Below are 14576 nucleotides of genomic sequence, written 5' to 3' on the forward strand. Positions count from 1 at the left end.
TAAGTTTCTCATCTGGTGAATCGGCACTACTGAGCAACAACGGGCCGACTGAACAGTGGCGACCTTTTAGAGGGGAACTGAGACTCTAACAGTCTATAACAGAGGAAGCTGTCATAGCTGATCAGCTGTTTCTCTCACGACTTTCACGCTAAAAGCCATTTATGCTGCAAAAAAAAGATTTTTTCTCAGAGACAGACGAGTAACCCTGACTGCTCTCTGCACAAACAGACCGCTATATATATATATATATATATATATATATTTGGGATTTACTGACGGGGAACTGGAGCCTTTATATCCACCAGACTACTTTGTTAAAAACAGTAATTCTACTGGCGGGACACGGGAGTTTCTGGTCTCCCGCTGCATGAATACGTGTTAACGACCTGCACTGGAACCTCGGGACATGTCGCTGATAAACCAGGAGAGTGTGACCTCTCTCGACCTGTCAGCGGGTTGGTCAGCGCTGAGCTACGAGCCCGGAGACCCCGGTGGGCCCTCACAGAGCTCTGCAAGCTGGCGCCATTCTTCTGCCAGTCCTGCTTTGAATGGTTTTGATGCAACACATTACCTCGCCCTGTAAATAGGCCCAGCTGATGTCACCAACCAACAATAAACTGTGCCGATTCATTTCATTATGCCTTTTCTGTCCAACCAGACCTTTACGCCTTCACCGCTTCTGTATTTTTTTACATTTCCTGCCGTCTCTGCTTTCTCCTGCTTGCCTCCATTTCTCCACCTACTCCATCTCCTTCTCCCTATTCCTTCAGATACACCTCTCAGGGTGAGCCTTTCAACCTTCACTCTGCGCCCTGCGTTAAGCTGTGCACATTTTCAACAGTCGAACCTCATTTCACAGCGTGAAGTCCGCGTGCTCGTGGAAGCGAGGGCTTTGAACAGACTCGATACTCCCCGTATTCTCCGAGGTGGCCCATCGCACGGACTCGCCGTGAAATCCAGCAGATGGCTCCATAAATGGGAAATGGCTGAGGTGAGGTGCTTTCAGCTGCTAAAGTATGTACTTTGAACTGTGCCTGAGTGTTGGAGATTACACAGTCAGGAAGGACTTCAACCACAGCTTCGAATTCATGTTCCTTAAACTCAGCGTTTCATCCTGATACAGATTCGAGCCTGACAGCCGCAATTCCGACAGCAAAACATCTCATCTCAAACCAGAATAAGGCTCGTGACATCGGAAAAACAGGCTCGTGATGTCGTTGTGACCCCTGAGAGTAGAGAACCGCTCGGAGAAATGGGAGAAATGTGCTGGTGATTGAACAAAGAAAAATCAAATGCAACACACACACACACACACGCACAGAGCGAGACGGGTTCCCTTTCAGCTTTCCGCGGGCTAACAGACCAAAACACACCCTGTTGTGATTTCAAATAGGACCCGTGGGGCTGTGCAAACACAGAGGTGGGAGCGAGGCGGCCGGAGTCGGATCATACGCGTGTTTTTATAACACACTTTCCCTTCCTGGAAGGCGTGTGTGTTCGTGTGTGTAGGTGTCCACGATGTGTGTCTGAGAGCTCTCCTAACAAGCTGTTCAAAGAGTCGCTCTGTTTAGACTGCGATGGGAGGAAAGAGCCTGCCTCCTCTCATAACACGCACATGTGGACAGACAGTGGGAGTCAAACAGAATGAAGAGTCTCCTGAAAACAAAACACGGCCGAATACCTAAACCCAAAGCACGCAGAATCGCATCCAAGCGGCTCTTTCTGAACTCTGCCTGAACCTCTCGTACCGCTCGAACACGCGGACGCAGCTACGTAACCGCACAACAAACACTTCGGACCCTGATGGCGACTCTAAAAACAACAGCGGTAGCTTGAATAATATAAGTAGTACGGCGCTGATACCTGCAGGTACCATTTGTAAGATGAGGAAATGATGTGTTAAGTGCTTCCTCGGAAACTTGGTCGGTAATATCTGGAGAAATTAGCCTGAGATGAGCTCCAGCAGGGACGAGGGAAGATTAACTTCACGTCCAGGAGGTCGCTGCTGTAGAACTGAAGAGTATTAAACTGCACTTAAGAGGGCAGCCAGAGGGTAACAACCAACTTATCTTTTCATAAGAGCAACAGCATATCTGCACACATCCATCATCAATACATAAAGGAGACTTATTATGCTCAGAATTTGGTTTTGGCCGACCACGACAACAGATTTCCAGCTTTAGTGCTCATACAACACGTCAGTTTTCGTCTTTATCTCCCGTCTCTTTGTTAAACCTGAGCGGAGCCCAATTGAGCACCTATGGTAGCAAAGAAGTAAAACATATATATGTAGTTTGGTACCTGAGAAATTTGAAATGGCACAGATGGTGCCAGGTTGTACTGACACCTCTCTAATTCTGTTCTGATTCACTTTATTAGCATAAAAGTTGGCAGACACACAGACTAGAAATCTCCTCTGATTGGTCAGCTCACACACGCCTGAACCAGCACCACTAACAACAGCAGAGCAGCTGCTACGTGCCAAAATAGCCACCGGGCATAAATTATACAAATGTGTGACATGGTGCAGTAGTGTGATGCCACGAAGTCACAAAATCAAAGGCAGGATAACTGACGAGGCGTTTCAGGAGCTGTGTTTTCTGTAGGAGAGAAGAGCTTCTGTCGGTGCAGACTTTGAAATTTATAATTTAAGATCTTTATCATGCAGATGCAGACACAATACTTGCAGAGAACCAGAGAAGAAGTTCGCAATGACACATCTCTGCGGTTCAGCCTGAAATAAATCAACCGCAAAGGGAAGGTATCTACAGAAAACTGACAACACGCTGTAAGATGATGACAGACGGTGAGAGGTTGAACTTCTCTTCCAGAGAAACTGCTGCTGAATATTGGAGAACTTGTGTTTTACCGCTGTTGCCAAATGAACTTTCACCCGTTTGCTGTCAGAGAAAGTGAGGCAAACGTCTCCAACCTCTGAGTTTACAGAGTTTCATAACAAACTGAAAGTCTTGCGACAGCCTACCTAGGACGAGTGTTGACATGTCGCAATATGATTAGGCTACCCCCGCTAGTTTCCTCTACTGACAGTTATCTAACTGCGGCTCAGACTTGTTGTCCTCGCCCAGATCTTAAACACGTGTGTCGTGAGTGTAGTGTGCGAAACTTACGATCCAAGCCGTTGATGTACTTCATGGATATCTCACAATGTCCCCACACGGCGCTGACCACAGGATACAGCTTCTTGCCTTTCAGTCCTCTAAACGCGACTCCTAGATACTGTCCGTCCACCATGAAGCTCAGCGTCCCTTCGTCCATGTCCAGAATCGCTAGCAGAGAGTCTGGTAGGGTGAACGACTCCTCCGGCTCTAGGAAACAAGGGTAAGTGGGCAGGGAGCTGTGGGCCCTGTTCTTACTGTCGTGGTAAAGCCTGTTCCGTCCCAGATCCCAGCCCCAGGATTCACAGTCCGACCCCACCAGCGCCGTGTACCCGACAGAATGCAAAGGAGCCTCTGCGGTCGCCACCCCGACGACGGCGTGGGTGCCACGCTGCCGGGAGGGCCAGTGTATCTTCCACACGTGGAGACCCCGCGTGTACCCGACCCGCCCCCGGATGCAGTCCGTGCTCTGAGCGACCGGGTGGCGGTGAAATGTCAGTTTATCTTCCTCTTTGATGAAGATGTTGAGCGAGCGGTCGTCGGGGTTCCACGCGTGACGGAGCTGCGTCTCGTGTCCGGCGCACGGCATGTCCAGCAGGAGATCCAGCCTGGGAGGTTTGGAGAAATCGGGATCCCTCAGGACCGGGTGCTGCCGGCGGTGAGCCAGGGGCCGGTAGGACGGGGAGCCCCCGCTTTCCCCGCGGCCGTCCACCGACTTAATGCCGCCGGAGATCTTCTGTCCCATGGCTGCGGTGGGAAGGGGTTGACAGGAGGAGGAGGGAGGAAAGGGGGGGGGGGGTGGTTTTTCAGCAGGTGGGTGCTGCGCTGCGTACAGCTTGACGTTACCTCATCAATGCGGTGGAGCTGAGGTGAGAGTTCCTTACGGGAGAGTGGTGGAGGGAGATGAAGGAGGTGATGGATGAAAGATGCGCGCGATCTCGTCTCATGCCACAAATGTCTTCAGAAAGACGGAGCGGCTCCTGTTGAGAGAAGAAGAACAAGAAGAAAGGGATATTAAAGAAAACGGGTTTTGACCTCTCCAAACGTTAATCACCAATCGTTTCTTTTTCCGAGCTAGAAAAAGAACAGGCGACACAAAGAGACGATGATTGACGGGGAAGAGAGAAAGAGAGAGATGACAAGTGTTGGCAAAACTCCTTGTTCCACAGATTCAGCGCAGCTTTGTGCTGCTGGGAACAAACAATGAGCAGGATGAACGAGTAGACGCACACTAGCGAGAACACACACTCGCACATTTCCTCTGACTCAGCCTGCATCCTTCCAACAAAAAGTCATACGACAATGCCAACAACTTGCATGCAGCCCTGCAAAAACACTCCCCAGTTGCGCAACGCTGCCCAGATTTCCGAAGCGGCCGCGCTCTCATTTTCGGTAATGTCATTTTAATGAGCGCTGGCTGAGTCTGCAAAAAAAAAAAAACCAACGGCACGACAGGAGGAACGACAAAACAACAGGTAATAATTCATCGGCAGATCCCACGAGCGAAAAGTTGATAAAGTCAGCTTGATTCATGCTTACCCTCAGACTTTATAAACAGTGCTACTGGATAGACGCGGTGATGTCGGTGTCCTGGTGAGCAACAACCACGGGTGATATTGTGGTTTCATTTTTAGAATGCGGGTTCCATTTTTCTGTCATTTTCGGCGAAATGAATTTCCAGTAGATTCCAGTGTGGGTGGGTGATTTTTTTTTTTTTAGTTTGGTTCAGTTTTTTATGAAGTTTCAGTTGAGTTTACTTTGACTTTTGTTTAATTTCAGGAAGAGGTGACGTCAAGTTAGAAACGCCAGATCAGGAACTCAAAGTTTCATCTCTTATTTCAAGTGTCAAGAAAATCACATAAATATAGACTACAGATTTTACCTAAATGACCATGGTAGAGTTACTTCTGCAAGTAAAATGTAGTTTTATTCAATTTGTTAACTTACTCTGAAATGTATTGTTGTTTTACTTAAAAGTGCACCGTTTAGTTTTGGGGAATAAATCTTAATCAGAAGAGAAAAATCTTCACTGACTGCCTGAACAAGCTCAATAAACAAACTCTCTTTGATTTCATGACTGAATAAACTAACTGAGCTTAAAGAACAACACAATCTCACACTGTTTAAATGTTAATATGTGGCGGACCCTGCCACTTTATCACCTCAAACAGCTTGTTAATACTGTAAATATCACATTTGTTATTTGAATTTCTTCCTCAAAACGGCATATATTGCCCCTTTACCAACCGTTGCTCTTGAACGCCACACTTCAGCATATGAAGCCTCTAAAGATGGCATCTCACACACACACACACATACATAGACACCTCTGTGTGGTTAAAACTGACGTAACCGTCTCTTCCAGGAACGGCAGCTGGTGCTTCCTGTTAACAGGGAAAAAGAGTCAGTCACACCTCGGGCAGACAGGGAAGTGGATGACACAACTCTGTATGTGTTTCATCTATCAGCCGCGTGTCTTTACCTCATGCACCACAAGCCGACCCATTTATGTGCACTGAGCTTAACTGACGCCTCTTCTGGTAAGAGCGCCTCACACCTCAGTTTATTTATGTGTCAACACCGCAAGTATAAAAAAAAACAAAAATACGTAGAGGGTTAACGCTCGCCGTGCTGCTATCTATACGATATTCTGATGTGAGATCCTGGCTGCTGCGTTCAGCCGATCGTCTAAATCTACACGAGACTCAACGCGAACAGAACGGCGGGAAAGTTGAGCCGAAAATACGTTTGATTTCACAAAGGACGCCGTTTGTGTTCCTCCAAACTGTAACGTAAATATAAATGACATACAGTGTTTTTATTTTTAACCACAGACTGATGACACAGGCGCAAATATTCCCACCAAAACCAGTCGGCCACCACACCACAGAGTGAGGTCATGGTGTAATTCTGTGTGAAACTCATATGCCCTCCACACACACACACACACACACACACACACACACACACACACACACACACACACACACACACACACACACACAAAACACACTCGCGTCCGTCTCGTTTTGGCCACTTGCATTTTCCCGTTCTCCGTCTTTCTCTCTCCGTCTCTCTGGCTTTGAATGAGGTCATGGCAGCTGGCAGCCAATGTGTGCCACCACTCAGTTCACTCCTCAGCATGAGAGGGTTCAGTGCCGGGACACACACGCACACACACACACACACACACACACACTCAGATGCACGGACAGCTGCCCCAGTGTGTGTCGTGGCGGCTGGCAGGTGGGTTCAGGGTGGACACTGCATGGAAGATTCCAGCGTCGTCGCTGCCAAACTCCAGCCAAAGAAAACACTATTTAACACTGTACAAACTCTCAGTGTGTGCGTCTCAGCTGGCCCAGTCTGGCACAGCATGCGGATGACAATCTGGCATTATGGGCTGTCATCAAGGAGGCACTTGATCTCTGACCCCGTGTCGTCACGGTCGCCGTTGCGTAGTAACCTCTCGAGAGGCTGGCGGTGGGCTGGCGCGGCGTCTGCTGCTGCGAATAGCGGCAACATGTTTCAGCCATCTGTTGTTTACTCTCCCTCCGTCTCTCTCTTCTTTTGCAGCCAACTCACTTAGTGTCACAGTCTCCCCTCTTCTGTACTTCCAGCGAGGTCAGACAGGTAAGGATGGGACGGAGGGTCAACATTAAACGAAGACACACATGAAGGTGATGCAACGATTTAGAGCTGCAACTCCAAATAAGATATTGATCTAACAATGCTGATTGTCATTGTTTTATTTAGTTGTCAACTTTTCCATTAATCACTAACCGTTCTGAGGATCAATTAGTCATTTTGAGTTATTTTTCAAGAAGGTCAAATATTTTCTAATTCAAACATTTTCTGGTTTCTTCAGTCCATTAAAACAGTTAACTGAATATTTTGGGACTTTTAAGAAACACCATTCGACATTTTTCACCATTTTATAGACCAAGCGCCTAATCGATTAATTGAGAAAACAATCAACCGATGATAATCATTAGTTGCAGCCACAACTTAGACTTGAAAATATCAACAGCAACCGCTTCATTTGTCCAACCAGCAGTCTAAAATCCCTGCTCGGGTAACCTCGACATGTAACGAGCCTGTACTGAATGCATTTCCTTCCTCATTAAATGTCTGAAAAGGTATTTGAAACCTTGGCCACTTGCTAAAAATCTCAGCTGCCTCCGTTCCATCTACTTCGCCTAATAACACAAAACCAATGACGGGAGTGTTTCAAACCAAATGTTTAAAACACTGCCAACAAAATTACACGTTACCTTCAAGCTTCACTGGGACCAATATTCTTGACGGTTTCAGCTCACATGTGATTTTGAGGTTGTTATCACATTGTAAATATCAAAGTTGCTCGACAGCGGATGGATGTTAGAGCAAAAATAAGCAGGATAAGGAGAGAGACGGGGAGCGAGAAGAGAAAATGAGTAAACTTGGCAGACTATAAAAGAAATAAACTTGCTTGAGTGGATGCAGCGCAGAGGTCAGCGGATCTGAGACAAAACGGAGCCGACAAGTTACATGAAAACGGAAAGTTTTCTAAGAGCCTTTGTCAAAAAAAAAAAGTGTGGAGGGATGAGATGAGAGGACGGACAGACAGACAGACAGACAGACAGGCAGACAGCAGCGAGCACCTGGTGTGTGGGCCGACTTCATCTGGCTTCTCCTGCTGCACAACTAACAAGCTCCACTCAATACAAGGCATGTGAGGGCGGTGTGTGTGTGTGTGTGTGTGTGTGTGTGTGTGTGTGCCTTAGACTGTGTTTCATCTAAAACTGTCCAACCAGCTCTTACTGGGCAGACAGGCTTTGGAGACACACACACACACACACACGCACAAACAAACACACACACACACACACCTCTGTGGGCTTTTCCACAGAAATCTCGTCAGGATCCAGAGCACCATGTTCAATATCACTGTATGACTAACAGACACCAAGTGTTCCAAGTAATGTTGAGTAAAGACGTATTTACACAATCAGTTTGGCATTTATGAGCCTCGGTGAAGAGGCAGACAGGGAACGGGGGAGGAGAGACCACTTCATTTATGGTAAATTAAATTTTAGCTAAAGGGGCATTATGTAGTCTTTTGGAAAAGAAATTCAAAATCTGAATTTTAATACTTACAATATTTATGAGGCAATAAAACAAACTCAGAAACATTTATCTTCTTCTTTTCCATAAATAAATAAACAAGCTGTTCACAGAGGAGAATCAGGTCCCCAGAACACTGGTTGAAGCTAAAAGGTGGCAGGGTCCGCCACATATAAACAAAGTAAAACAGTCAGACACTGAAATGGTTTATGAACAACTTATTAAACATGCAGCTGATGTTTAGAATACTTTCCAAATGGCTAATAAATGAATTTCAGTTCGTAATTTTTTTTGGATTGTGTGTCCCAAGCTGGAACTGACGACAGTTGTTGCGTGAACTGTAACATCCCGGCTAACAAGGTGCTCCAAACACAAGATGTACTGAACGTGTGTGGTGCCGGTTTGTGTCTCAGAGAGGGTCAATCACACACAACCTGGGACCCACAAGGCCACACAGGATCAGGGTCACCCAGCCGTCCTGCTGCTCATGCATCAATGTCTGACCTGAGAGTGTGTGTGTGTGTGTGTGCGTGTGCGTGTGCGTGCTTCGCCCTAGATCAGCTTGTCCACGAGTCATCATCCCAACCACCTGCAGACGCTGTGACAGCAGCACAAACAGCTGTTGTCTCGCACCACTAATGCACGGAGACAATGGGATGTGCTCGGTCGTCACATATTGTTATCTGTAGATTAATAATTCAAAGACATCTTAAAGGAACAGTTTGATATTTTGGGAAACTCTCTTAATGAGGGTTCGATGAGACGATCGATAACACTCTCGTATTTGTGTGTTCAGTTGAAGGCTCCGGCCAGCAGCTCTTTAGCTTAGCATGCAGACTGGAAACAGGAGGGACAGCTGGCCTGTTCCCCAAAGTGTCAAACTATTCTTTTAAGAAATGTTCCTTCTCATTACTTAATACACGACTTGCCCCCAAGACCGCTGAGAAACTGGGGACATTTATTTGGCGAGACACGCCATGAAACATTTAACCAAACTGCAATTAAAACTTTCCGTGTCTCTCGTTTCTGTTTCGGATATCACGTGAGACACTCGGCAGCTTCCTCCTGAAATATTGAGGCGTGCGTCTGTTTTTTTTCCGGGGGTACGACCATGCGTCGGTGTTTAAAAAGTAAGTCAGCAGGCAGGCTGCGAAATGCACTTTTTCAAGGGTCGCTGAACTTGAATTATACTAGTCGCAGTGAATTCTGATTTAAAGAGCGGAATTAGAGTGTCGATTTAAAAGCTGCTCGCTCGCTGATACGCTGGTCGAGCTCGAAATTCATCACAGAGAGCAGCAGAGTGCTCAGAAAAGTTTGAGAACGGGCCGAGGCCAGAAGCATTGTTGTGTTGCCTGCCTTTTAACTCAAAGACGTTTCATTCAGGGCCTTAAAAACCTTGACCACAGCACTTTTTTATCACCATTATATAACTGATTTAAATCCTCTCCGACCTCACTTGAACCTCCGCTGTCAGGCTGAATTACAGCGACTCTGCCTCACTCCTATGACGTCCGCAAAAATGATTCACAAAGTGGTCACTTCTTCCACTTTCCACTCCTGAGGGGAGTGCATAAATACAGAGCTCGCATGAAAACACACGCAAGGAAAACAGACGCGCTATAACTCTTCATGGCAACAGCTGTACCCACCAGATTAAACAAACTACCATCCTCTTCACATTGCTGACATTCATTCCTACTGAGGGAACCCCGGCGGTAGCTGGAGATGCCAGAGCCAGACATAAACTGTACCGTCTGGATCCTCGCAGGTTGTCAAACTCCAGACTGGGACTTGAGACTTATCTCGCAGCCGATGAGAAGAAGAAGTCCACTCGTGCTCGCGTCTCAGGACTTATTAGGCAGTTGTGGAAGGAAACCTCGCTCCTCCTTCATCACTGTCTGGAGGTGTGACGTTTTATCTTCCCTGTTATCTCTCCTTTTTCCCCTCCACTATTCGTGTTGCTGTGGTCACTGTTACCGGTGTTACATCGTGTGTGGGCGCACAATTATAAACTGCGATGTTTAGCAGCACAGAGTCACCGCTCGACTCCCCCAGGCACGTCAATGTGACGTCGCGTGTGCGACACATTTTCCACGCCACAGGTGAGCAGTGAGCTGGTTTCAGTGTTTGTCTGTTTTCCCGAGTCTGCAAAGGTTTTTTTTTCAATTTGAAAAGTGACCAGATTAGAGGTGGGTATTGGCAAGAACCTCATGACACGATACGTATCACGATACTTTGGTCACGATATGTATCACGATATCACGATATTGCGATATAAATAAAGATGAAAACACAAGTACATGTGTGCATCAGATGATATTGATCAGAGGACAAATTGAGTCAAAACTATTTCATTCAAAACAGCCTCTCCATTATAATAATTACCATGAAATTTCCGGGCAGTAATATTCTCTTTGTCCAGCTCGTTGTTCTTCCCATCTCTCTCAACTTTGAAGCCAAAGTGCTTCCAAACGTCAACTTTAAATTGCGGAGGACCCATTTTGCAAAGACCTCAGCCACTCTCTCTACTACAGAAATACACCCGCCGCACAGCAGAGTCGCTCTTCAGCGATATATCGATATTTGGAGTTGAAAAATCGATATTGTATTGGGCGGCAAAGTATCGTGATATATTGCTGTATCGATATTTTTGCCCACCCCTAGACCAGATGCTCTGTGTCTGACTTTGTGCAGCTTGAGACAGTCGCTGTAGACTCGGCGCATATTCTCCGAGGGAAGCTGCTCATTGGCCGGCACGCCTACGACAACAAGAACTACAGACATCGTCTAGAATGGCGGCGATCGGTTCCAGTTGGCCGTGTCGTGGCTGGAACGTGACACAGATTAGCCCTGTGGAAACCGGGGATCAGTATGTAACCTTAAAAAGTAATCACAGCCCGACTTGAGCTCGCTCGACACCTGGACACGGTGTTACAACCTGAAATCCTCTGAAAGGGCCCCCGCGTCGCCAAACAGTCGTGGGGTGCCAACTTGTCTAAACTAGGCCAAGCTAGCCTTAATGAGAAGCTAACACGAGAAACGAGCGAGTACTTAACGTGAGCGTCAGAAGATTACATCTGATCTGCGGACGTCACCCACGGTTGTTGGACGTATTTAATGGACGTGAACTCAAAACTGATGATAAATATCAAACTACAGTAAGCGCTCTACAAACGTCATCGATAAACATCTTCTCCTGTAAATGTCCGGTGTGATCAGAAAACACCGGTGTCATTTCCTCACCCTTACACAACTTTCTTCTTCTACATTTTTCTCTAGTTCTTCCCCTCTCCATTTATCTCTGTCCCCCCTCCGTCTCCCTGCCCGGCTCCCTTTCTCTCTGCCTACTGTACCAGTAAATCCACGGAGACCACAGCTGAGCTGACACACTATCAATTGGTACAAATTATCTCGGGCCTGCCACCAAATGCGCCGGCGTCTACCATGTGGCGATCAATGCGAGCTCAGCACGCAGGAAAAGCAGGGTCTGCAAAACACCCACCGCGGGCGAATCCACACACGGCTGCACGCGAGCACACATGCTCAACGACGCACACACACACACACGAACACACACACCTCATCGCACAAGGAGAGAATTGACTATGCATGTATTGTGGAAGAAATGACCTTTACGCACACGAGCTTGATGGTTGCCTTCAGTGAAATTTCCCTGATGCATCACTTTTGTGTATTCCCTCTTCAGTCAGAGAAGCTGTCTCTCTCTTTCTCTCTCTCTCTCTTTCTCTCTCCATCTCTCTTTCTTTCTTCCATCATTGTCTGAGCTCAAAGTATCTCCAGTCATCGTCTCCCTAATGAATCATGTTCCCTCTCCCACATCTTCCTCCTCTGCTCATATTAATCCGCTCGTCTCTTGCGAATGTAAAAAAAAAAAAAAAAAAATTCTCAGAAAAACTCCCTCGCTCTTCTACTTAAATACTGAACTTGATTCTTTCGAGAGCTCGGAATTGAAACTAAACAGACCTAAACCTAAAAATAATAAGACGCCGTGGAAACAGGCAGATTTGAATGGGGAGGGTGTATGAGAACACACACACACACGCACACATGCACACACACACACACACACACACACACACTCACTGCTGCTAAGCTCTTATATTTCCTCACTTCTGCTGTGACACCTTAAAATCCATGGTGCCCTAAGGGAAGACTATTAGTGCTACAGTGATTGAGCACTCCTTTACGGACACCTACACAAAACCTATTCATCTTTCACACACACACACACACACACACACACACACACACACACACACACACACACAGGAAGCCTTGGCGGTGCCATCCATAAAGCTCTCTGGGGTAGCAGTAGATTCAGGTGGCAGATTCACAACCGCAGCAGTAATGAAACTGAATCAAAGTCTGCCTGAAGATGACGCACTGCTGCCTGCCTCGCTCATTTAACATCCAAGCCGCTTGCACAAGAGTGTGATGAAACGTGTCACACCCACATGAGTCACACGCCGTGACTTTAAAAAAAAAAATAAAATAAATCAATTTCTTTTTTCACGTCGTCACGATGGAATCACGTGTTGAACATCAGCATCTGGTCCGCTGATTCTTAATGGCTTCGCTGGATGGTTTTGATTTTACTTGAGAGAAGGAGACTTAGAGACGTAGAGCTGGAACGACGAGTTGATTTATTAATAAGTCAAATGGCAGAACATTCTAATGACTGAAAGATTTAGTTATTTGGTAAGCAACAAGACAAAAGGCCCAAAGACATCAAACTGACTGCCGACTGCTCAGAGAAATCACGCACATCGGCTCTTTTCAACCACTTGTTTGTGCAGACCGGACTTTAATGTTCCCGATGTCTGACCTGGAAAACTTGGAATTTATCTCTTTAATTGTTCTCCACCTTGTTTATCAGTTGTCACAGAAATATACCTTTTTATTTCTAAAGTAGGCTGTCAGTTTGATTCTCATAAATACCCTTGTTTTAACTATAACAGACTTGTTCTGAAGCCCTAAACTCTCCTTAGTTTAAGGAAACGTATCGCATCAAACAACATAAATGGAATAAACAACTCGAGAAAACAAATTAAATTCAACTTGTTACAACGGCATAACGGATCAAATAAAATGTCTGACCCGTGATTGTGTCGTGCTTCTGTATTTTTGTGCTAACCAACAGGCATAATTAATGAATGAGCCAATTAGCCGACCAACAAAATGAGCAAAGGGCCACATTTTGAATAGCTGAGTGTGTTAGCGTGCCAATTAGCCCTAATCACAAAGTACAAGCATATACTTAATCTTCCAGGTATCTGCTTTAAAAAACAAAGCCCGACCTCGCTGGGCACCATGAACGTTTGTTGTATAACATCATGTCAATCCATCCAGCTGACCGAGCCACCTCTAGACCCACACAGCATCGCTCAAATATCAACTTTTCCTGTTTTTTTTCTGCTTAACAGCATCGTAAACTGAATATATTTGGGTCAAAGCAATATGAAGGTGTCACGTTCGGTGTTCAGATAACCTGAGGAGAGGATTGTTCACTCGTTTCTTACATGAAATCGATTAAGCGGTTCACACACACACACACACACACAGATGCACACGTTTAATGATCGGGCCACTTGTCTCTCTCACGGTGGTGTTCTCCAAAATTGCTCCGTGCTAAGTGGAACAAAGGCTGCTGTGCCAGGACATTGGACAGGGAAAAGTACATCCACACGAGCACAGTGACACGGAGAGAACCTCGACAAACTGCAACCGGACGGAGGCAGAACATGAAGAGAAAAGAAAGGGTTCATTTACAACAACAACAAAAAAAGCGCAGAAAAAAAGAGCGATTACTCAAATCGAGGGTCTGACTATAAAAAGCAGGCAGAGGCTGCGGTGGAGGACGGCTGGACGGATTTGGCGGAAATAAAGGGAACACAAACAATGAGAGGGACCGAGAGAAAGAAAGAAACAGAGGTCAGCAGCTGACAAAACAAAAGGATAAAGTCAGAAAGGAGAGCTGCTATCTCTCCATCCCAGGATGGACCACACAAACACGCTAAAGCGCAGCACGCTGGGAGGAGAGCTACTGCGGGGCGGCTGCGGAGCGAGGCGGCAGATTAGGGGTGTTTGTGACATATAGACAAACAGCGTGTTTAAAAATAGAAAGCAGGATCTATCCTATTATTGTATGTGAGCGGGGGGGAAATCCTCGGGTAGCTTATCCCAGGACTTTCAACTCAGTATCTCTCCTTGACAAAAGCACACACACTCTCTCACTCACAACACACACACACATTTGCACACTGGGGTATCCCAGCCGGCCAGCTGGGGCCTCGAGACCATTAAGAGAATTAAAGGCGACAGAAGATAAGCAAG

General features: G+C 46.4%; 1 protein-coding gene across 4 annotated transcripts in view; it reads right to left on the bottom strand.

The window, feature by feature from the left end:
• Positions 1-14576, bottom strand: part of LOC115572915 (SPRY domain-containing SOCS box protein 4-like) — an 84694-nt gene that overhangs the window by 36806 nt on the left and 33312 nt on the right. For all 4 annotated transcript variants that reach the window (XM_030403412.1, XM_030403409.1, XM_030403411.1 and 1 more), the window contains one exon: positions 3129-4096. In XM_030403412.1, the coding sequence (XP_030259272.1) occupies positions 3129-3861 (733 nt within the window). In that variant the 5' untranslated portion in view covers positions 3862-4096. The remainder of the gene's footprint in view (positions 1-3128; positions 4097-14576) is intronic.

The sequence above is a fragment of the Sparus aurata genome, chromosome 21, assembly GCF_900880675.1.
Source record: "Sparus aurata chromosome 21, fSpaAur1.1, whole genome shotgun sequence".
NCBI lineage: Eukaryota > Metazoa > Chordata > Actinopteri > Spariformes > Sparidae > Sparus > Sparus aurata.